The sequence below is a fragment of the Argopecten irradians genome, chromosome 11 (genome assembly GCF_041381155.1).
Source record: "Argopecten irradians isolate NY chromosome 11, Ai_NY, whole genome shotgun sequence".
Taxonomy (NCBI): domain Eukaryota; kingdom Metazoa; phylum Mollusca; class Bivalvia; order Pectinida; family Pectinidae; genus Argopecten; species Argopecten irradians.
In genome coordinates, this window is record NC_091144.1 from 8015179 (window position 1) to 8039595 (window position 24417).

The 24417-nt window shown below is 34.5% G+C and overlaps 2 protein-coding genes across 2 annotated transcripts; both read right to left on the reverse strand.

Annotated features, from left to right (window-relative positions):
* Positions 1-242: 242 nt before the first annotated feature.
* Positions 243-10624, reverse strand: LOC138335704 (schlafen family member 13-like). The gene is made up of 10 exons (XM_069284866.1): positions 10560-10624; positions 10225-10384; positions 9174-9868; positions 8576-8694; positions 7917-8067; positions 7297-7410; positions 5722-6481; positions 5296-5314; positions 5044-5057; positions 243-4968 (listed from the first exon to the last, which is right to left on the reverse strand). Exons 2-10 carry the CDS (start codon positions 10350-10352, stop codon positions 4332-4334), a joined length of 2637 nt encoding a protein of 878 aa, XP_069140967.1. The 5' UTR covers positions 10353-10384; positions 10560-10624; the 3' UTR covers positions 243-4331.
* A 1303-nt stretch (positions 10625-11927) lies between these two features.
* On the reverse strand, positions 11928-21410 carry LOC138334676 (golgin subfamily A member 7-like). Its single transcript, XM_069283337.1, has 6 exons — positions 21276-21410; positions 17575-17654; positions 16833-16961; positions 16254-16406; positions 15314-15415; positions 11928-14841 (listed from the first exon to the last, which is right to left on the reverse strand). Exons 2-6 carry the CDS (start codon positions 17581-17583, stop codon positions 14800-14802), a joined length of 435 nt encoding a protein of 144 aa, XP_069139438.1. The 5' UTR covers positions 17584-17654; positions 21276-21410; the 3' UTR covers positions 11928-14799.
* Between the last annotated feature and the right edge of the window lie 3007 nt (positions 21411-24417).

Here is a 24417-nt window from a genome sequence, read left to right on the forward strand (position 1 = left end):
TGAGATTTCCCTGTCCGAGGTGCGAGAAATGTTTTTATTTAAAATGTGTTTCGTTGATACTCCAGACATGGTCATTCGAAAACAATACTTTAATGCCATGTCGGCAATCAAACTTTCCTATATCGACTGTCTGACTACTTTAGACAGGACATATCTTATCGTTACAAACAACAATGTAAGGTGATTGGTATTTCATATCAAACGCAACAGTGATATACTAAAGGGGAATAACAAAACGCACATTAACAGTTCAGTTTTATTTATTTAATTCTTTAAAAGTAAAAATTTGATAAATTATAACAGCGGGTCGAACGTGTCTTGGTATGCGAAGGTGTAATTTGGTATGCGAAGCAAATATGGCGTCGAAAGCTCCGCTTCGATTGTCAACAGTGACTTGGAAATCACTCATTTCGCTTCTATGCTTCATGCAACACTCTTATAGATGTTGTGTTTCGGTAAATGACTTTTCTTCGCCGAATGTAAAATTGTAGTTCGTCCGTGTACATCGAAATAAAACGCTCGGTACTGTGAATTCAGTCTTTTTTTCACAGTGAAAACAGGGCAAACCTTATTTGATAGGGTATTTTAAAGGATTCTGTCTATCATACGGCTGTTGTAACGAACTACAATTTCACATTCAGCCAAAAAAAGTCCTGTACCATGCCCAGGTGCTGTTTCTACCGTATTTTTGTTTAAGTGAGGACAGTAATTATATGTTGCAGTTTTAGAAACTGCAATCATTCTGTCACCGAAACGCAAACATGTATAAGAGTGTTGCATGAAGCATAGAAGCGACATGAGTGATTTCCCAGTCACTGTTGACACTCGAAGCGGAGCTTTCGACACCAAATTTGCTTCGCATACCAAATTACACCTTCGCATAGAAAGACATGTTCGACCCCCTGTATAAGTAACAAACATACATAATCTATAAAATACTACTATTTTTATGTAACAGAAGGTATATGGCACCAACATACAGTATTTACGTTATAAAGTGATACATTCAAAAAGTGTAAAACATAATTAATTAATATCGACTGTAAACCACTTTAATTTCACCAGATACAAATTGTCATTTAATTTTGCGACAGAGCTCGAACGTTATTTAAATATTTCGCGAATAATTGCGTAAAAAATGTGAATACATGATTGATAGCAAGATCCGTAATCGCATTCTATTATTTTATACGTTTAAATAAAGTGGTTTAAAGTACAAATAATGTATTCATTCCAAATTCTCATTTTTGCACTCCAAGTTAGGGTCCATTAAAACTGAATTTCAACAGATTATAACGAACTATTGAATATATCCATCTACAGTACTAGTACTAGTATTCGCCGTAGAAATTGAATCATTGCCTGATTAAGTCACATAACGTAGGATTAATGCCAGGGTCATGTAATCCCATTACAGGTTAGTGTGTAGTTGCCCATTAACTGACCAACGTTAGGGCTGAAGCTAACATTTGATTTTTTGCAGAGAGATTTTGTTGAAACTAACATCTAAACTGAAACATGTGTTGTATAATCAGTACTAAATGTCCTAATAAAAAGCAGTTATTATCTCCAAACGGTAATTGAAAATAGTTATTTGTAAAGGAAAATACAAGTCTTTAATAAACGTTAAAAAGTGTTAAAAAACGACCACATTAACATTCCAGTAATCGTAAAAACTCATATATAATGCGAGGAAAACTAACCAATCATACGGTTACGATCAATCAATAAACCTTTGCACAGACACAACGTAAGATAAAGACTTCAATCAATATATAAATATCCACAAATGCAAACATAATCTAATCTCTCGTATTAGATTGGTATTACGTTTCCATAGCACAGCATGCTGTTAGTGAGGACGTACTATTGATATTGGATAAAGCATGTACAGGTCTTTATGACCCTACCTAGATTTACTTCCTGATTTTTTGCTGACCAGGTGTTAGTGAGAAATCAAAAATGAATATCTTTAATTTCTTACATGTACTTACCTAGTATCAAGTTCATATATATACCGTGAAATCAATGCAAGCTGGGTTGTTATGCAAGTAACACCAGAAATACCCCTGATGTAGGATTAAAGGGTTTTTTTTAAACTGGTTAAAATACAGTAATTTAACCACTCTTTCAAATCACACCAATGCTTAGTTGTCACACCTCCTTTATTTGTACAGCTAATGAGATCTTGGCTATGACTAAATCAAGACTTATCCCACCTCCCTTATTTGTACAGCTAATGAGATCTCGGCTATGACTAAATCAAGACTTATCCCACCTCCCTCATTAGTACAGCTAATGAGATCTCGGCTATGACCTAAATCAAGACTTGTCCCACCTCCTTTATTTGTACAGCTAATGAGATCTCGACTATGACTAAATCAAGACTTATCCCTCCTCCCTTATTAGTACAGCTAATGAGATCTCGGCTATGACTAAATCAAGACATGTCCCACCTCTCTTATTAGTACAGCTAATGAGATCTCGGCTATGACTAAATCAAGACTTGTCCCACCTCCTTTATTTGTACAGCTAATGAGATCTCGGCTATGACTAAATCAAGAGTTTCCCACCTCCCTTATTAGTACAGCTAATGAGATCTCGGCTATGACTAAATCAAGACTTGCCCCACCTTCCTTATTTGTACAGCTAATGAGATCTCGACTATGACTAAATCAAGACTTATCCCACCTTCCTTATTTGTACAGTTAATGAGATCTCGGCTATGACTAAATCAAGACTTATCCCACCTCCCTTATTTGTACAGTTAATGAGATCTCGGCTATGACTAAATCAAGACTTGTCCCACCTCCTTTATTTGTACAGCTAATGAGATCTCGGCTATGACTAAATCAAGACTTGTCCCACCTCCTTTATTTGTACAGCTAATGAGATCTCAGCTATGACTAAATCAAGACTTATCCCACCTCCCTTATTAGTACATCTAATGAGATCTCGGCTATGACTAAATCAAGACTTGTCCCACCTCCTTTATTTGTACAGTTAATGAAATCTCGGGTATGACTAAATCAAGACTTATCCCACCTTCCTTATTTGTACAGCTAATGAGATCTTGGGTATGTCTAAATCAAGAGTTTCCCACCTCTCTTATTCGTACAGCTAATGAGATCTCTGTTATGACTAAATCAAGAGTTGTCCCACCTCTCTTATTCGTACAGCTAATGAGATCTCGGCTATGACTAAATCAAGAGTTTCCCACCTCCTTTATTTGTACAGCTAATGAGATCTCGGCTATGACTAAATCAAGAGTTGTCCCACCTCCTTTATTCGTACAGCTAATGAAATGTATGCTTATATTGCAAATTAGATGTCTGCATGTATAACAAATTACGATAAAAAAATTTAGTCTGATCCACAGGTTTACGACGCGTGCAAAAAATATGGTAAATTACAGTAGTTTTAGGTCATTTTCTGTGGTCGGAACTTAATACTGATTTTCCTTTTTCATAACGACCTTGGAGGGGACGTGTTTAAGGTGAACTAGGTTTGAGATAAGAAGACGGGATATCCTGATGAAGAAATACGTTCTGAAGTGGAGGAAGGTGAGAACCTATCATCATATCACCAGTGTTAGTTCATTGCACTCAACCACTTGGTCTAGCTAGCTGTTAATAGGACGTTAATTCAGTCAAACAAAGACTTCAGAATGGAAATTTAGAAATACATTTAGTTACAACTAACAATTGTACACATGTCATAACCCTTTTGCCATTTGATAAATATTTAATTACAAAAGTATATCATATTAAAGACAAATTATTAGGTTTGATTTCAAATATTACGCTCACTCCTTCATCACCGGAATAAAGTAAACAGAAGCTGCCGAAGTATCAAATTAAGTGTTCATTTTTGATAATATCACAAGTTACTTGACAAACTCATATCTTACTTATTTTAAAGCATTACAGTAGAATGTTATCAGATATACCCCAAACAAAGTACACCTATTGACACTAATGTCCATCATGGTTTCCACCAATCTTTTATTGCCAAATATTATAGTATCCTTTTCGAAAACCTGAATCATCACAGTTACCGATTTATATTACCTTAATATAATATTACTCTGATGTCAATGAGAACATAGAGGTTTTGGTGGAAGACAAACGCAATCATATTACTACATTTTTCAGGCTGATTGATGTTGATACAGTAAAATTCTTACTTTTATTTTTTCCACTTTCTTTATGTATTATACAATAATCTGACCTTATTTTAGACATTGTAAGAATTTTTATGTTACGTTTCGCATTTTAATTCAATAATTTAGACAGCATCAGAAATATCATTTTATAATTAGCATCAATAATTTAGACAGGGTCAGACATTTTTTTATTAAGTTTGAGCTTATTTTTATCTGACTGAGTGATTATAACAAGACTGTCTCTAGCACGAGTTGCCAAACTCAGTATATACTTATTAAAGTCAGCGTGATCATCATTCACGCGTGGGTTTACTCCTATAATGGTCGACCTGTCCATACCACTGAAACCTTTCACTGTGTCTATGGTAACGTGATCTTTCACCCCGGACCTTTCTACAAGGTTTTTAACAGAAGGAGCCATGTCTTCCTTGTCCTGACGTCTTCCGACCAGAATAGCAATATCCTGGACATCTACTCCAGATCCCAAAACAGACGAGAGAACTCGTGCTACAGCATCATTCACTTCACTGGAACTACAAGATACTATGTTAACATCATGTCCTGAAGAATAGCCATGACCTAGTTTTGGAAGACTTTCCACCATTTTAAGACTTTCAACTTGATCATTTGCAATCAGTTTCTCCTCTGGTTTCATGAAGTTCATAGCATAGTCAAATATCTCCTGGGAGTTTCTAGAAACCTCACTTAGCATGAAGTTGTTTTTACCAACTATTGAAGGAAGACCAGCTTCAAATTTATGCACCTTTTGAGAATAGTCCATGATCAGGGACCAGAAAGATATGCTTACCATCAGGACTCACAGTTCTTTCTGTTTGAATGCAATGAAAGCATTCTCTCGACTCCTTGATACTGCTTACACCATGTTGATGATCTGAAAGATTAAAGTTGCGTATGTTTTCTGAAGCCTGATACTTGTTCAGTCCACACCATCTCTTGCTTTGAAGTTTCTGTTTCTGGCCTAGGTCAATGATTACATTTCTGATGCAACTGTTTCCCGGAGGAAAGCACATTCTTCGACTCATCAATGCTTGAGGTTTTCTGCCGTTTTTTGATTTTTCTTCATGAACGAATGCTTGAAAAATTACATATTTATTTCGAGTATTTCATACTTCACAAATGTTGAATGATCTGAAAAGATTAAAGTTGTCTGTATTGTATTCTGAAGAACTGTTTATTAAGATTATGATGATACATGTTCATAGTGTAAACCTAGCATAATTGGTAAGTTTAGACAATGAAACACTTAAAAGTATTTTTATGTTTTTTAATCCTTGATACCAAAATGTGTATATTATCAACTTGCATGTAGTTTCATAGTCATAGTGAAAGAAAAATTTATTATGGCCTGTCACAATATTGACAATAATTGTTGACTTTTTGCATATGTCATAAATTAAGTTAAATTGAGTTTGCTGAATAGTAACCCTTTACTCGTGTATATCACAGAGATCAAGGACTTTTACCAGGTGCATTACAAAATAAGTTGATTTAAGCAATATGTAACCAATCACAAAACATGTTTTAATCGTACTAACCTGACATATGAACACAACATGTCGTTCTCAGCCAGGTACAGAATATGTTGTTGGGCACTGCCTCGTCTCCGGAGTTCCTGAATCAGTTGTACCGCAGCCACAGTCTTTCCAGCTCCTGGCGGTCCGTGAATCCACAGTTCCTTGGTAAATTGCTGACTCCAAAACAGATCAAACTGATCGCTAGTGAGTAGGAAAAAGTAGGCCATTTTGGCTAGTACTTCCTCCATATTACCCGTAGCCAGGGTGGTAAAGTCTACAGGCTTGTAGGCAGATATACAGACAACCAGAGAACCCATCAGGTTTCTAAACTTGTGAGGGTTCATGTTATAGTGGGAAGGATAAAGATCTTCTTCATCTAATAAGTCATTATTTCTTGGGCAAACTGTGTCTGTTTGACCAGCATTTTCCTGACCGAGGACAACTTGACAAGTGATGCCAAATTTATCTATACAGCCTCCATGCAGTACCAGCCGACTTTTAAGGAAGGCAGCTACAGAAGACGAGTATTCCCGTGTCCGACAGTTTACCTCGTTAGTGAAGGTGAGTAGGAGACATCCATGCAACTCACTAAGGATAAGGACATCACACAAAACACATTTAGGTGGAGGTAGAGTCACCTGGAGACCCCAGCAGTTAACGACTATACACAAGCTGTCAGCCTCTCTGTACTGCTCCAGAGTATCCCGTATAAACTCTTTCTTCTTAGAATTGGTCACCATATCAAGAGCGTGTCGTGGCTGTATCCATTCAGTTTTACTTCCTAAAAACATTCAGAATTTTTGTTACTAACAACTCTGGTAAGGACTACAATGTTCTTCAGTATTGTTAAAAAAGTCATTTTGTTAATATTGTGTTAGTGAACAGTATCTGATGGCTCGTAATAAAATGAATCTTTAAAACAGGTACTTTTGCAGGTCCATGCAAAGTCTTAAAATGTAAATTTAAGTTCAATCATGATCCTATTGCTTTTGAGATAACATTGTTTGACTATTACAATTTACCCTCACTGTCAAAGAAATATTAATAAATTTTCCCAAAAGCACATGACTCCCCTATATAGTATCAAATGACACATACTGATTTAGATCTTTATCACCATAGTTTGAGCTCTGAAAACTTATAGCCTATACTGTATATATATATATATATATATAAATAAAAAAGAACAATGTCCATGTGATGGTTTCCATATACATAAAAAAACACAACTATAAAACAGTTTTTTCTCCCTAGCGCTTTCTCGGCTCATGCCGGTCTTCAGGGGTTTGAATTCTTTTATTTTAAAAATAAAAGAATTCAAACCCCTGAAGACCGGCATGAGCCGAGAAAGCGCTAGGGAGAAAAAACTGTTTTATAGTTGTGTTTTTTTTATATATATATATATATATATATATACCAGTAATTCATTTTACATCAATTGATAATCAGGATATTGTCATATATGACTTCAACAAACAGTAATCTTTTAACTCCATTATGAAAAGGAGGCAACTTGATCAGACCTAGTATTACAGAATGTAAATCAGCAAAGAGCAAAATTCAGAAAATAAATAAAAAAGATAAAGTTGGTCTTACTTTGTAGGAGTTTACTTTTGATGGCCTCGACTGTGTGCTGTAGTGTAAACACCAGCGGGGCCTGGGGTACATTGAGGGAAAGCTTCACAAATCTGTTGTGTAGTTCAGGTTTATCTGTAAGTATATATTGGGAATATAACTTGTCTATAAACGCAATAAATAGCAGGAAATTACATAATGTATAATTTTTTTTTTCGTAGTGTTTTATGAGACCACAAAATAAAAACAACATATTCAGTTTTTATATAATTGTCACTATTGTGAAATCAGCTTACCACAAATATTCATATCCAACAAAGATCAAGTTCCAAACCACCAAAAAACATACACACAAATATTTCATGTTATATATTACCATTACTTAACAACAGTTAAATATTTTACTACAGTGACTATGAAACGATCTGCAGATTGAAACTGTTGAAAGTTTTGACTGAAAATCACAGAGCATATTTTCAATGGGACTTTATTTTCAAATGACAAAGATTAGAGAAAGACTAAACACTATATTTCTCTTACCTGTACCAGTTCTCCTACCAAAACATTTATTAACCTATTAAACGCGAAGTATGTTGAAATATACATTACTACTCTGAGATGAGTGTAAAATTATACATTACCCCTGTGAGATGACAGAAGTGCCTGTTTCCACAGCTTAAAGCTCCACTTCTCCACTGCTCCATAATCATTAACGTAGTAACTCTCAGGAACTGATGTGAATACTCCACCAGGAAACTTACAGACCGACACCACCACAACCATCCGGCGACCCTGCAGGTAACAAAAAGTAAACGCATTCATACACATTTAAATGATAGCCTGATATGTTTCAGATATCACTTGTGACTAATTACATATGTACAGTCAAACCTGTCTATAAAGGACACAAAAGTGACAGCACAAATCTCTTTATAGACAGATGACTGTCCTTTGAACAGATATCATATATGTACACAGAAAATTGCACCAAATGGAGTTGATGAGTCTGTCCTTTATAGACAGGTAGCCCTTTATGTAGCAGGTTTGACTGTATGTCTCTTAAACCCAGCAAGTAACTTAATTTTAGCAATAGCATTGCTTTTTAAAATTACATACAAAGCTACCCATAAAGTTAACCCAATCAAGATATTATTGACATGTATACCAAATTGAATAATTATCTGTTCATCCTAAACGACTGTAATTACTAATCATCTCAACATAAACTACCATGTCAAAACATCCCTGCTTAAGAAATTACATTTCCCTTTCTATGTTCATAGTTTCTTCATATACCTACCATTCGCCATGGAGACCCATGAACAGGGAAGAATTGAATGTCCCAATGCTTGCCTCTGATTGGCTGAAAGTCAGTGTCTCTCCAGATTACTGGTTCCATCTTTGCAACCATCAGTTCGACTGTAAAAATCAGATTGAAGATGTACAGTTTTGTATGTTGTTAGAACAGTTAGATTGGTCAGAAATAATAACATAATACCACTAATATTCAAACAATATATTTGTATCTCACAATACAAATTATGTCAAATTCTAAAAATAATGTTAACGGTAAAATAGTATTGACTGCAATTTCAATTGAACAAGGTCACATTCTCTTATTTTGGTGTAAATACTTTCACTTTTGTATCACATTACTGAAACAAACTGTCTGGGGATCTTTTTTACTAGAACTCATGACTGCATAATCCTTGGCATGATTAACCACTCTTGAATCTAACTTACTTTGATTTAAATTCTCACTCAATTTCCATCTTTACTCACTTTGTCAATTGACGTTATATCATAACTGAAGCACACCTTTTTTTGTTCACTTGACCATTTCCATAACTCACCTGTACTGTTTTCTTCTTGCTAATATAATTCTTTTTATAACTGACCTGTTCTGTCCTGTTCTTCCTCTGAAAGTTCTTCCCCTAGCACCGCCGCTCGCTCATCTTCAATCCCAAAGTAGATGTGACCGCCCTCATGGTTAGCAAATGCAGAGAGGTACCTAGTGACTGTATATTTAATTTTGGTTGGGAGAGATTTCCCATCTCGACTGCTGGGAGCTGACAGTTGTTTAAACTGAATCTGTTTTGTCTCCTGTTTTAAACATTCATGAGTTTCTCCATATTTATAGTCTGTTGGGATGAGTGGGAGATCGTTGAGGTCACTGGGTTCACTGGTGGAGTTGAGTATCTTCATGGCAGAGTGATAGGACACTTCATGTGTGGCAGTGTCAGTTGGGAGTCTACAGTAATAGTCTAGTGTACAGAGATGCTCCGAAGTTTTAACAAACAGATACAAATCTTCATCATCGTAGTTTCCTACCATATCAAAATAATTACAAATATCATCTCCAGAAATCATGTCGGCCATTTTGTTTTCCATAGCACTCCACCAGGTATCGAGATCCTTTGGCTGGACTTTGGTATTGTAGTCCAGATTCTGCATGTGTAAGATGCCACCACCAGAGTTAAGCAAAGCACAGATGTACTTGAGGACCGCTCCGTTTTCTGCATCTCGTATATTCTTCAAAATATGGACAGCACAGTGAAGTGTTGTTTCCCCATATCTTAGCCGATTCTTTGTGCTTTATGAGATGAAAAAGTATTCACAATGTAAATGACAACAATATAATAAAATTGCATTTTAAAGCAACTTACAGTAAACAGTAACTTTTAAATACCCAAACAACATTACATATTACCTTCTTTTATTGTCAAGTTTAATTATAGTATATCATAATATATGTGAGAAATATTTCAATTAAATCAATAAGTATTATATGTCATATATATGATATTGTTCCATTTATCTATGTATAAAGTTAAGTCCAACGGTTACAGGACTACTGTGATAATAATTTCCTTTCCCATGTACATGTATTCGAATGGATTATATCTTCACGGTTTGATTATAAAGCATCATCCCTCAACATTAACTAACATTTCCTCTGCTGATAAGGCTGACGTCCCACTATGTTTCCTCTTCCTTTTCCATTTGTGAACTTTGTCTTTGCCTGCAAGTTGGTTGGATTTGTTCGCCTCATCATGCGAGTTAAAATCAACTTCCATGTCAGTTATACAAATTACTCACATTGCATTACCTGTAATTAGGTAGACAAATTAATTTAAAGATTATGCTCCACCGCTAACATTGTTGGAGTACAGTTGTTCATGATTCACATAGTATTATTAAGGGATTCATTGTGAAATGTAAGATATCTGGGTTGCACATGTGACATTAAAAAGAAAAGCAAGTTAATACATAAGAATACATACCCGTTAGTGGCTGAAACACGTTGGTTAACGTTATGTATGAGAAAATGAAAGTCGATCGCCAATAATGGATGTTGTCATACATTTTTTGTATTTGGAGGATGGACTGATGAGTATATATGACAGTCATATGATTTTTTTCGAAAAATACGAGATTTGAAAAATTATTAAAAAAATCGGGATATTTACTTTGGTTAACGTTATGTATGAGAAAATGAAAGTCGATCGCCAATAACCGGAAGTTCGTGTATCAAACTAATTAATAATCCGCAGTTATGCTTGGGAAAATCCGGAATAGACCCAATTGCAATACATTTGAATGCAAAATTTTGTCATCTTTAAAAAACATTATTTATTATCATACTTAAAATTTCTACAATTACATGTCTGATAAAAACCTGCACCATCACTGAAAATTTTACTTTTGCACAACTTATCCTATCAACATTGATGGATTTGTGTTACATCAAGGACGTATCACACTTATAAATCCTTGGTTACATCTAAGAATAATAATTTGCAGCAAACAGGGCATACAATGGGTTTATCAAAATGCATACAAAATGGTTTAAAGATTCCTTTTTCTTTTTCAAATCTTTAGTTTGATATTTTGTCTTGATTTTAAAGAGAAATGTCAAGAGAAGAAAGAGAAAGAGATCATCATTTCATAAAATTTCTAGAGCACTTAATCTACAACAATGAAATTAAAACTATTTTTTTTTGTTTGTTTAAATTATTATTTATATACCAGTATATACACATAACTTACCTCATACAATTCCTACATGTCAAAGGTCAGCTATAGCATTACAGTATCACCTTTCTACTTGTATGCAAAATATTATGGATGCCGTTTCTTTATCAATATCATATGATAGAGATCGTCTTTCCTTCAGGTTTCCTTCAGGCACATAAAAGATATAAATTATGTCAGGACCACAACTCAACTTGTCAACTTCTGCTTGATAACTTCTGAAACATAACTGTCACTTGATTTGTAGCTCTTCTGCAAGTGTACTTCTACCACTTAAGATCTTTTGGAAAGACTTCCCTTACGAGAACAGTACACACAGAGGTGGTGTCTGGGTTAGTATACATGTATATAGTTACTCCCTTTGTTTCACTCCCCCTTAAGTGCAGTAGCCCGGTAGGAAACGGTGACAGAGAAAAACAAATAAGGTAGCTACATGTACATTGTATATGATATATACGACCTCATTAATGAAACAGATGGAATCTAATTTAAGGAGCTGAACATAGACTTCTATGTTTTATTTCCTTAATTGTTTCATCAATCTGAAGTATGTTTTTACCTAAATGTTTATGGAAAGAAAAGCAAACAATACAAGAAAACAAAAACAACAAACAAAATTGTTTCATCTCACGATTGTTATATTACAAAAACAACATCAATATTAAATACAATGTATATCACATCAATGGGACACAAGGATGGGCATCCTCGATACTCCAGGGGTTACTATCATTGTTGTTATAATCCACAACTGGGCTGCAGAGACTTCCTCTGGCGATTTGCAGAAAGTAAGGCTCAACTTCAAGCCCATACAATGTACTGTTATTAAATCATTTTGATGTAAATCAAAGGACAAAACCTCCTGCTCATCTGTGTTGTCGCCTGTCTTCAGTTGTGTTTTGACATATACCAGAGGTGGATATAATGACAGTGATAGCAACCCCTAGAGTAGCAAGGACAACTGATGGGAAACCTAGTAGATATATACTGTAGTATCAATCAAAAGGTGACACATATAATACACAGCCTACCAGGATGATATCGCATCAATCCATCATTCCTAGACAAATTTATCTTAATGGAACCTGTTTCATATTGTTTTTATTAAAATCAGAAATGAAAATGAAACATTTTGAGATTGATGTAAATTTTTTGGTATTTTTTTCTCTCCAAAAGAACTGTAAATAGAATTAGCTGAGAATAAGGAGTTATAAGTGTGAGTCCGAAAGGTCAAGAGATTTCCAATTCCGAATTTACTTATAGTTAATCTGTAACTGCTCTTCTACAAATGAAGTGATTTCAATTAGAATACCCTGTATAATACATTATGGAATATAATATGTCTATTTACTAGTGATACCAATTAATGATGAAGCAACAAATTGAAAGTAAAGATGGTATCAAGGTGAATAAACTATGAAATGATCAACATTATGTAGCCATAAAGAGACGATGTATGAAACGAATTACTTACTACACAGTCACAAGGCATCAATTTAGTAATTTCTGATTTCATCCTAGTTATCGAGCCAACCAATGATTCACCAGAGCATGTCTACATTGTTATAATGTTTAATATATGAAATACTGCAGTACCCTAAATCAGTTTTAGTAATGTCCCTTTAGAACAATATTTTGCATATTAAACATTTTTCTAGTGTTGTGCATTTGTGGGTAGATATTCATTTGTAAGTATAATATTGCATTTTTCAGAGAAAAGTACATAATTTACAAACATAATCAAGAATTATCTACATAAAAGGACAATTCACTCTGCTATAGGTAAAGACAGAATAATCACCTGAATATTGAATCTAGTTTTAACTGTAATAAAGTTATCCTACATCACGTCAATCCAAGGATATATAAGGAACATTTTATTCTAAAATTTATCTGATAAATCAATTACTTTTTATACTGTTTTGCACATTATTAATAACTTGACATTTTCAAATAAATGCTTAAATTTAAAGATACAGCATCCACAAAAAAACCTTGAATTTCCAAATTATTTACATTTTACTTCCATAAACCCTCACCAATAAAAAGATAAAGGTTGGGTACATACACATCAACTTCCTCATCTTCCACAAAATCTATAAATATTCTGGAGTTTTACAAGTTTCCATTGAATGAAATGCAATATGGGCTTTAAGGTTTCTCTGGTTATCAAAATTTTGTCACTTTTGTACTTTAAATTTTAGAAATGTTATTTGGTCTTTAGTGCAGACTTTATATACATGTAACCTTATGTAATTCAAAATGCCAAACACAGTGTTATATTCTAAAACTTCTTTAAAACTGACTTCTTTTTCATAACACACAACAAAATTGATATCCCTTTATTTGTATTGTTATTATGATTCTAACATTGCAACCTCCCTTCAGTTTTACAAATTTATCTCCCCTTTAACTTCCTTTCCTCAACCAATGAGTTGTTTTCAACATTTTATGACAAAAAGAAAGTTCAAACATTGTTAATGTAATATAATACATGTATTGATATACAGCATCATGATAATGAACCTAAAGGTGAAGTAGAATTGTCCCCCTTGAAAAATGATGCCAAATAACACAGAGTTGTCTCCCTTGAAAAATGATGCCAAATAGTCTAAGCAGTAAGATATTCACAAGTTTAACTTACAAATATCCATATAGAACAAATACATCAATCAAATATAAGCAATACACAAGTAGCATAATATCACAAATTATAATTGTTTTTTTAACTATCACGTGAAAAAAACAATTTGACAACTGAAGTAATGCAGTAGTAAAAACCATATTTAATAGCGGAATACACATTTATCAACTTTGAAAAAAAAATTCACATTGCAGCCAAAATTTGTTTGGTGTCATGATTCCTATAGGAGTAACTCTTTATAATACACATACATAGAACAAGTAATTTACATATCATGTTGCAATTACGTAGGGCGAGTTCCAACATATTTTTATCATGTACATACAAATGTACTGAAATTGGTACATGAGGTTACATTTACTGAAGCAACCAGTCAGTGGCTTATCAATGGAATGAATTGACAGTTTGAGTCTACATGGGTTAGAAATATATCAAGTGAAAATTTTGTGAGAAAAGATCTTCCTGATATAATAGAGTTAAGTTGTTCCTTGCATTGTTCCAGTATAATATTTAAAAACTTAAAACAAAAGTTATAATCGTACATGTATAATACATGCTTGTAAAATGTATACATTCAAATTTAAATATCTTTGTTTTCATGATCAAAACTTTTTTTTAAATAAAATGCAGTTCCTTACAAAGTCGCTATTCAATTCTCACCATAATAAGGCTGAAAATTTAATGAAAGACTACAAAGGAACAGATGTGATGACCATCAGAAATCTACTACTCTATTTTCCACTTAAGGTAAAGAAAATTATTGTAAAGTTTCATTGATTATTTTCTTTCTTGACACTGTGAAGCAAAACATATTTCCATATTCCATGATGTTACACTGCAATTTTTCATCCTCTTCCATTGCTTTCACTTAGCACACATATCTCAAGCTGTAACTAGTTAAGGATTATATTACTATTCAGTTTATATCATTAAATCATAAATAATACAAACTAAAAGATTATTATGATACACATACTGCAAGGTCTATGAATGTTGATTTTTATCAGGGATAATTGTCTAAGGCAAGGATAGTAAGATTGGCCAAAAGAGGATATAAGATTATGACTTGAGATCATAAATGAGCTATGCCTGTTTATAAATATAAATTAATTGTAGACTATGAATGAGCTAATGTTTTTTCTTCAATGAATTACCGTAAATGAAAAAGGAGACATTTTAAAGTAAAGGTAACAGCAAATTTTCAAATACTGAAGATAACCTTGACCATATTTACCGCCTGCTAAAATGATGCTTAATACCCAAAAATAATCATTTAGATTTCACACTTAGGTAAGGTCTTTACATAAATAGGGGAAAAGATAACAGAGATGGACTGATGTAACACTTTAGGAAGGATACAACACGCAGTCCTCGCTCCACTGGGTCCACCAATAACAGTCCTCTGGGGAAATATATCGTCTGGTTTTGTTCTTCTACATATTTCTTTATCTTTTTTAACATCTGAAGATTAAAGTAAAAGAGTAGCATTGCCACTAAATATGTACTTCTCTGATATCTGAACATACATAGGATATATACATCATGCTTACATTTCACAAAGTTCTCTGTACATTAGATTTTCAAAGGACTATGCATGGTTTGGGCCCTTTTTGGCCCCCAATTTTGTCAAATTTTTAAAACTGTTTTTTAGTATTTAAATTGTTGGATTTAACATGTTTAGTACATTCCTTATTTAATTGTAATGATAGTTTTCTAATTTTGCAGCTTCAGTTGCCATGGTAACTAATCAAAATATCCATAACTATGAAAATATGGAAATTTTTGACAAATTCTGCTACTTTTTGCTAGGTTTTTGCTTTAGAAACCATAGAGTGCATTCTTGAACAAACTTGATATTTTTCCTAAAGATGTATTGGAAGTGCAAACATATTCTCAGTAAATATTAAGTCTGTTCAAGGATGCGCTGTATAGTTTCATAGACAAAAACGTAGCAAAAAATGGCCAGAATTCTCAAAATTTCCATCTTTTTATATTTTGGATGGTTACCATGGCAACTACATCTGCAAAATTAGACAACAATCATTATTAATATTTGTATCAGGGATAAGCTTAATATTTTAAATACCACAAATTAATCATTAAATGACAGTTTTGAAAATTTTATAGATTTGGGGGCCAAAATGGGCCCAAACCATACATAGTCCTTTAACACATTGATTAGGAGTATCTACAATAAAGCCTGAATTATAATTGATTTTGTAAAGTTACGGTTTGTTACACAATCCTGATGTAATAATGAAAGATAAACATTTTTGAAACAAAGAATTTAAGTGTTTACCTTTTCATAATGTGTATCAAAACAAATGTATGACATGTAAGCTGTTAGACAAGCTAAACAACTTTCACAGTAGTTTCTGCTTCCCAGGCTCTCAGCCTCACTGAACATGGAATTCAATTGTGTTACAGTCCGAACAAACTGTTCCGAGTCAATCTAACAAAAGAAAGATAAGATCTTAAAACATGTTATGCATGAAGTAATTTATGCATGTCATTTTACATTCAGTTTTTTCTTCATAGTCCTTAATACAGGAATTTCGAGATCCCAAAATGGAAGTACGATTTATCGTTGGTCAGTCCCCACTTCAGGTAATTATTACGTCACAAAAATAACATCAAATAAAGATGTCATAATCACTGGATGATGGGACTATGATAAACAACGGTAAATTGTACTTTACTCATGTCAAATGGGATCTTGAATTCAAAAACCCTTTTTAAAACAGTTATCAATCTGTTTTCAGAAAGACATTGTGATTTATCAACCCTAGAAAGTGTATATGTAATTAAGGATACACATATACAGTATTCTAGTAGAAACAAAAGATAAGTTTATTTTTATGTCGTCTCTTACATATACCTTTCCATCTAACTCAGGAGGAAACTTGGTAAGGAATTTAATGGAGGTGCCATCACTGAAATCCCTCTGTATAAATATCTTGACACAGTTTGAGGTTGTTACTCGTGATAAATCATCCATCCTGTGATTCTGAAATTCAAACCGAACCACCCATGACTTTCATTTTGTGTGCCATCAATTTACATCAGAATATATATGGTATTAACCGAGGATTTTCATATTAATGATACTGACTGAATATCTTGCCATCTGCCTGTTTTGTATATATATATATAACTGTTCTTAACCTGGGAGGGTGTAACTATGATACAAAATAAAACCAATGTATATTTACCATATAATAATTCTGCCACCTCTGTGGTCAAAACAAAGCTACATACTCATACAATGGAAAAGCAGTAGAAAAGGGTTTTTCAACTTCTGTCTACTAATCTTAAATCTCGCTAAGATAATAATATAAATCACTACATTTGTTTATAATGTTATGCTACTTAATACTAAAAAGAATCTTAGGGAAGTTGAAGAGTCAAACCTGATGAACTAGTAGTCTACAATACATATATATAGTATATAAATGAGCTATTTGTTAAACTAAAATATGTACATATTTTTAGAGGAAAATGTTTACATGCCCTTGTACATATATATATGTCTTTCTTTAATAATTACATATAAGCATGATCAAATATCCGCTGAAATAAGTAAACAGTAAGATTGTCAAGATCTGGATCAGCTGACTTACCTGAGTCATGATTAATTCTACTCCACTTTAACACCTACAGGGCTAAGGTAATTTTCTCATATCCAACAGTCACAGTATACCTGTGATAAAGGGAGATAATATTAAATGGTGACCATAAACATGTTATATACATCATATAAGTAACATTACATCTTTAGACAGACAGCAGCATTGTTTGGCATTGGGACCGGAAACAGTTATTACTCATACTCTTCTCTCATACAATCTCTCATTCACAAACATAATATATATCATATCATAATACACCGTTTCCGAAATACAACATTCAGTCAGTTTAGTGATCATGTGACTTTCATCACCAAGTGACTTTATTTAGGCCACATTTGAAACAAAATGGCGGCATTTGTAATGATTGAACACAGGTGGAAATTTACATATTATGACAGAACACTAATTATCAAAACATATTGTTATTGCATCAAATATAATCTAAATACGCACGAAAATTGAATTTAGACACTTCACAAGGAAATGACATAAAAATTACAGCATCAAATGGAGCTGTCGCATAGCAGTTGGAAATCAACGGTATCCGACGTCTCACTCACAAATATTTCATAGCTTTCCTGGGTACTTTTTTTCCAAAAATCAATAACAAATAAGAAACACAAATCATAACAATTTATCGTAGTTCTGTTATCGAGCAAGTATTACCGACAATGACCTTTACTCGGACAGTGGTATTCTCTGGCTATAAGTGTCATCGCCATGATGGAAAAATGTACATATATGTGCCCTGAATTTTTTGCGGTCACATGACCAAATCAACATCTTTTACCTCCTACCAACAAGAGTTCCTTGTATCCCGGAATCGGCATATTACTAGCAAATCAGAAACAGTCCATCAGTCAACCAACAGGGCTCAAATTTCAGGCTGTTTTCCATGCTTTTTGCAAGAAGATATAACAGATTATTATACCTCAAGTGAGAATCCTGCATTCTGATTGGTGGAGAGATATTTGGTATTTTACACTATCACACAGCTGGTAACATTAGAACAATAGGAGACAATAGATACGTTTGTAGCAACCCCCTAGCAACGGGTGATAACGTATTTTTGACAGTGCAAAATATTGACCGCCTGAAAAAGATACGCACTTGTGTCCTTTTTCGACGCCATCTTTGTTTTCTGAAGCCTCGACTCTTCAAAATTTATCTGGAGCTATTTAGTAATAGTTTTGCCAAATCAGTCTGTTTATCAATATCTTTTTTTCAAATTAAGTACGGAGCTTTCCGTTCACACCTTTTCGCTTACACTCTAAGCACTAGGCCTATGTGTTGGTTTTGATTAATCCTGTTGGTGATTAGGTGAACCGAAGACATGTGATTACTTATAATTATAGTGTCTTCGTGACGTTGCTAAAGTTGTAAACTGACGGCGAGATGAAACTAAAATTCAATGAGTTTATAAAAACTTTAGTCCTAATTATATAAGATTTTAATTAATGCAGGAGACAAGACAACAAGAATATTTCACTGAATGCTTATTGTGAGTATTCTTTTTAACAATGCAATGGTAATAAGCATTATTGAGTAGAAGCTGATATGCTATTTTACTGCCGACGGTGAGTTTATGACTTTTGCTAAAATAATGTAAAATGTTTCCATAGATTGCAAAAAAAACTAGTTTTGTTTCTGGACTTTTGGTATAATAAAATAAATACTACCTGCATTAGAGGGTGACAGTGCCTAGTGTCATCCCTCGGAATACTTCACTGTTCAGTACATATTTCGGTATAGAGTGGACAGTTCCGTTTTTTCGCTTCGGTACATGTAAAACTGATAGGAGATGAATAAGGCAATTAATTTTTAACTCCCAAGTTTATTGAATTCAAAAATCAAAATTTCACTGCAAATCGTCCAGAATGACCAATTTTTTTTTAAAGAACACAAGTTTGTCTATGTTTTCACAAGAAAGGGAGGCCTTTTGATGGCACATGATATCCCCAGCACTTTCTAACTTTCCACAGATGTTTTCAACAATGAAGTATGGATGCATGTCAACTGCAATAAAACACCCAATTGTCTGTGTAACTTTCTTGGATTTACAGTTATTTATAGGGTAAATTTTTAGAAAATATCTCGGATATCGTCGTCTGGCATTGTGATTTTTTGGCAGTGCTTGCAATCGGAACTTGTCCAACTTAGACTTGAGTATGTGTAATGTCAGTACGCATGTTGCCGAGGTTGTGTTTTATAACTTAAGTGTGTGTTCATGTTCGATTTATTGCCTTGCTTATATGAATAAATCTGCATAACATATACGGCATGTAGCTGCCATAGCGTCCTTCGTTCTAAAACCAAATTGTTCTAAAACTGCAGAACAGTACAATGCTCTATTGCGGGAGCATCTCTCAAATGTACAGACGATGGTGATGCCTCCTCCATTTCCTGTCAAAACATTGACTTTATGTAAGGCGGTTTGTAATTGGGTCACAATGAAGGCCACATGACCAATCAGGGACTTGTTGTTATCGGACTTGTGTAGCCGGCGTTCAGTGAAAAAGCCACCCATAGAAAACTTTTCCACTCACAGTGCATGTACCGTCAGGGCTTTTTTTCAGCATGATTTGGGGCCAATTTTATGACAAAACCTCTAAATTTTTCCCGATTCAAGCCTAAAATTTCCCAAAATCAAAGTTTCTGGAAATTAAAACTGTCCAAAAATATTGCATGCACTTAGTTGGTAAAGGCTTAAATCTTTGTGTGTGGGCTTCAGAAAAGTACATAAACTACACTGGAAATTAAAAAAATCTTATTTGTTATGCTTTATTTCATATTTCATAATTTTCCCAAATCTTGCTTTTGGTGTGCTATTTCCCCAAATTCAAAACCCCAGACCCCATTCCAAAAGCAGTGAGAAAAAGCCTTGACCGTACTTTGTATAACAATACCGTGTACCGAACCGAATACGTAATACCACGGTTCTACTTCACCGCGTTATACCGTTAACGTTAATTCACCCCTAATATTTTTTTCGTAGAAAAGTTGAGACAAAAAAATTAGGGTCGGGGTGAAAAATTACATGTTTAGGGTCGGTCAGGTTCCCCTGAACAGACATATTTTTTTTGGCCTTACTTCTGCCTTTACACATCTTTGGACTTTTGCAGTACAATATTGACAATCATTTAACGTTATATTATTGTACTTGTGATGCGAACATAGATGCATACATGTCGCTTATATATGCATGGTCTGATTGAACAATATTCTGTTGATAATGTTCGAGTATAGGTATGTTAACATGCTTTCGACGGCAATGATTATATATATTTCTAAGAATCAATATTTATGTAGGGCCTACTGAAAAATCCGTCTGTAAACATGAATATCGGTCTCAAGTCTATCCCAGCCGGTGGTCGTTAGATCTTTTAACCGAAGCTTTTGTGTTGACTACGGCAACAGAATTGTTATAAGTGTACCCATCTGACGGTTTAGGGAACTCGTAAAGTAGGCCTAGTAGCTAGCATACATATGATGATAATGACAAATCATGCATCCCATACAAAACACTGTCTATAATCTTATATTTCAGGTTCAACGAAATTGTAGACCAACGTCATGAGTAAACAAGATTGAATTAATTTTAAAATTAATTAATGGGACGGAAAAGTCAAATACAAGCCTAACATGGCAAAAAATATCGGTTAACATTCAATACATCTTTCTACGACACAAACCTGTTGAGATGTCGGCCATTAAATTGCTTATCCGGGTACTTCCCAACTGTTTTCATTGGTTGTAATTATAATTCCTGGGTCTGCAGTAGTACACAAACCAAATAGGGAAATGGAAATTTCCGGGATCAAGGCAGAAACTTATATATGTATATAAGTTTCTGATCAAACACATACATGCACATGTTTTTAAAATAAAGAATATTTTCATCATATTTTGAAATAAATACAATAATATTTAATCTAAATTACAAATGTATATGATTCATTAATTTGTCCAGAGATTTAGATATAATTACTATTTAAAGGGACAATTCAGTCTAAGAGAACATTAAAGTTTGTACATATATCGGAAGAAAAAAACAGTTCTAATGGAAATTAGATCAGTCGGTTTTACTGTTATATATGCCATAAAAGTCCATGGTTGTGAAATGCGTGTGAAATGTTCAAACTCGCTGTCCGCCATTACACATTAATTGTGGTCGAACAACTTGTGTGCCGAACTTAGCTGCAATATTGTAGCTAAAAGACTTTTAGACAGAAAATGGTGTCGTCCTTAGAGCTACAATTGGTGCCTATTACTGCTAATGGAGCAAAGTAATGATTATGCAAACCATTATAAAACGTTTGTTGGCATTTTATCCATCCTCGATACTCCAGGGGTTCCGATCACTCACGATCTCTACACCCCTGGACTATCTCATAGTAAAACTGGAGGAACAGTACAGAACAGCTAATTTAGTCCTTTGATGTGCATCAAAAGATTTGTATAACGGTACACTGTGGTTAACTATGTGGCTTTGAGGTTGGGCGTCGCTCTCTCTGTAGACTTCAAAGGATTTTTTTGCTGGCCTGGGATTGGTTCAGATTTGTTCCTCTGAACTGCCTTCAGTTTTACTATGAGATAGTCCAGGGGTGTAGAGAGCGTAAGTGATCGGAACCCCTGGAGTATCGAGGACGCATTTTATCGTACTTGATTGATATCGCCAACCTACAAGGCAATAAAACTGAACCACATAAAATATCAAATTCTCATCGAGGCATTATTTTTTTTTTTTACATAATACATGTGGAGGTCTTTCTGAAGGGTATTTATACGGCAAGTCCACAAATTGTGAATTTGACGTCTTGTGAGCGGTACGGTAGATATTAAGAATGGTAGTTATGTTTGTTTTAGACAAAAATAATATGTAAATGCGTGTATACCCATTAAATAATTGGAAACCTACAAAAGGTATAGAAAACTGTGCCCGAGTGATTTTCGGAGACAGTGCTCCACTACGACACATCGGGACCAATTCGTACCCGGCCGAAAGGTATAGTAGGCCGGGTACGTACATATGTATATTCGTTCTATGCCGAACCCTGTCCTATGCTCGTAGAGTAATGCTACTTTTGTCTAGAACTGCTCAAATCGCTCTGACAGTAGTGTGTTTACCTTATTAGGTGAATTGTCTTGCCTAAAAATCATTTTATCACCTCCTCAGTGGTTATATAGTTCATTTGTTTAACGTGCGTGACTTTTGCTCGGGTATGGGTACAGCGCACACATTGTACCTGCTTAATCGTATTGATCAAAGATTTGTAATTACAACGATATAAATTAAAATACTAAACAATGACGTGGAATTTGTCAATATTTTATGTTATATGTTTCATAAGAAATGTAGAACAATACATTTATGCCATATTTTGTTTCGTGGTTATGTAAAAGAATTAGCCTGAGTGAATTGTCCCTTTAAGTCTCTGATTTGTCTTATTTTCAGAAATGAAAAATAAAATAAAAATAAAAACGCCAATTCCATTTACTCAGAATCCCAATCAATGTTGGCTAGTAGCTACTTCATGCTCAAATGCTTAAATTTTGGTTAAAGGGCCACTACCTTTCCGAAACGGCTTTTAATTTTTAAAATGGGAATGTAAAACGAGATCGATTATTTTGTAGAGTCGCAAAAGTTATTAACTAACAGTCAATACTACACTTATCATCATCTGCTGAACAATTTAATTAAAGTAAATAGAATGTTATTTTTTAACGCGGGTCGTCTTATGATTCCCGCCGTTGACCTAAAAACCGCGCGGTAGTTGACTGTCACTGCGCCAGACGACAAATCAGCGACATGAATCTCCACAGTTATCATATATTACGCAGGAAATCTTGCATATGTTTGGTGTTGTTACTTCATCTAAGGCCATCGATATGTATTTTCTTGACTGGTGTCAGAAGTCGGCGAATTTACGCCTATTTCACTTGTATAATTTATTATATCATGTGTTTGTACCGAGTGTGTTTACACCGTCCGGCACGTGCTTGCTCGCGCCATTAGTGGCATGAGTGACAACACCTGTCGAGGGGGGTCATTTTTTAATAGAATTTGTAGGTTAGGCCTAGGTTAGGGACAGGTTTTTAATTAAACCGTTCCTGACAATTTTTATGTTATACGTTTTATCGGCACACCTGATCGTGTGGGCTTTTTTCTCTAGATATATAGTTACGGTTTTTGTCGTTTGTACGTTTGCGCTGTGGGCTGCCCAATTTCGGCGGCATACGTAGTGACTTTCTACGTAAACGGCTTGTCAGCCTTAGTGTTTTCATTTCTTGGAAATATATAGTAAATTCGTACTCACATTTACAGGAAAGAAATGTCTGAATGTGTGAATCTTTACACCGCTGACAAGCAGGTGCTAAAGACATTGCCACGGGTAGATCAGGCAACAGCTACCAAAATAGTTGAAGAGAGAAATAAAAAGGGTGGCCCATTATCTCCGGATGAGTTAACAGACATCTCAATAGTAAAAAGGGAGGTATGGGTTACTTGGATGATGGAGGGGCAGATAACTGCCGTAGATGTGACGACTCCGCCCAATCCACGTACTGATCTCACATATAGGGATGAGATGTGGAGGCAGGAGTTTAGGGACATAAGGAGAATCATAGAGGAGCTTAAGGTACAAAAGACGTCTGAAGCCCTTAAAAGGGGGGAGGGGTGTAGTGCCACTTATGTGCCCCCTACAGCTGGCTTGATGACCGTGACCTCACGAGCCGACATGCAGAGTCGGACATGTTGGGGAAATAGTCAAAGCCAAGCCGCTGATAAGCACTTTGGTGGAAAAAACACTGCAAAGTGTTATCCCTCTACCAGTC

Excerpts from the sequence above, each read along its gene's own strand:
- LOC138335704 (XM_069284866.1), bottom strand. The coding sequence starts at position 10,352 with ATGGAAGTTGATTTTAACTCGCATGATGAGGCGAACAAATCCAACCAA. Across the intron at positions 7,411-7,916 it reads ACTTCTGTCATCTCACAGGG|ATAAACCTGAACTACACAAC; the intron begins GTAATGTATAAT and ends ATATACTTACAG. Across the intron at positions 6,482-7,296 it reads CAAAAGTAAACTCCTACAAA|GAAGTAAAACTGAATGGATA; the intron begins GTAAGACCAACT and ends GAATGTTTTTAG.
- LOC138334676 (XM_069283337.1), bottom strand. Across the intron at positions 16,407-16,832 it reads CTCCTGAGTTAGATGGAAAG|ATTGACTCGGAACAGTTTGT; the intron begins GTATATGTAAGA and ends TTCTTTTGTTAG. Across the intron at positions 14,842-15,313 it reads TGGAGCGAGGACTGCGTGTT|CTTGAGATATGTGTGCTAAG; the intron begins GTATCCTTCCTA and ends AACTAGTTACAG.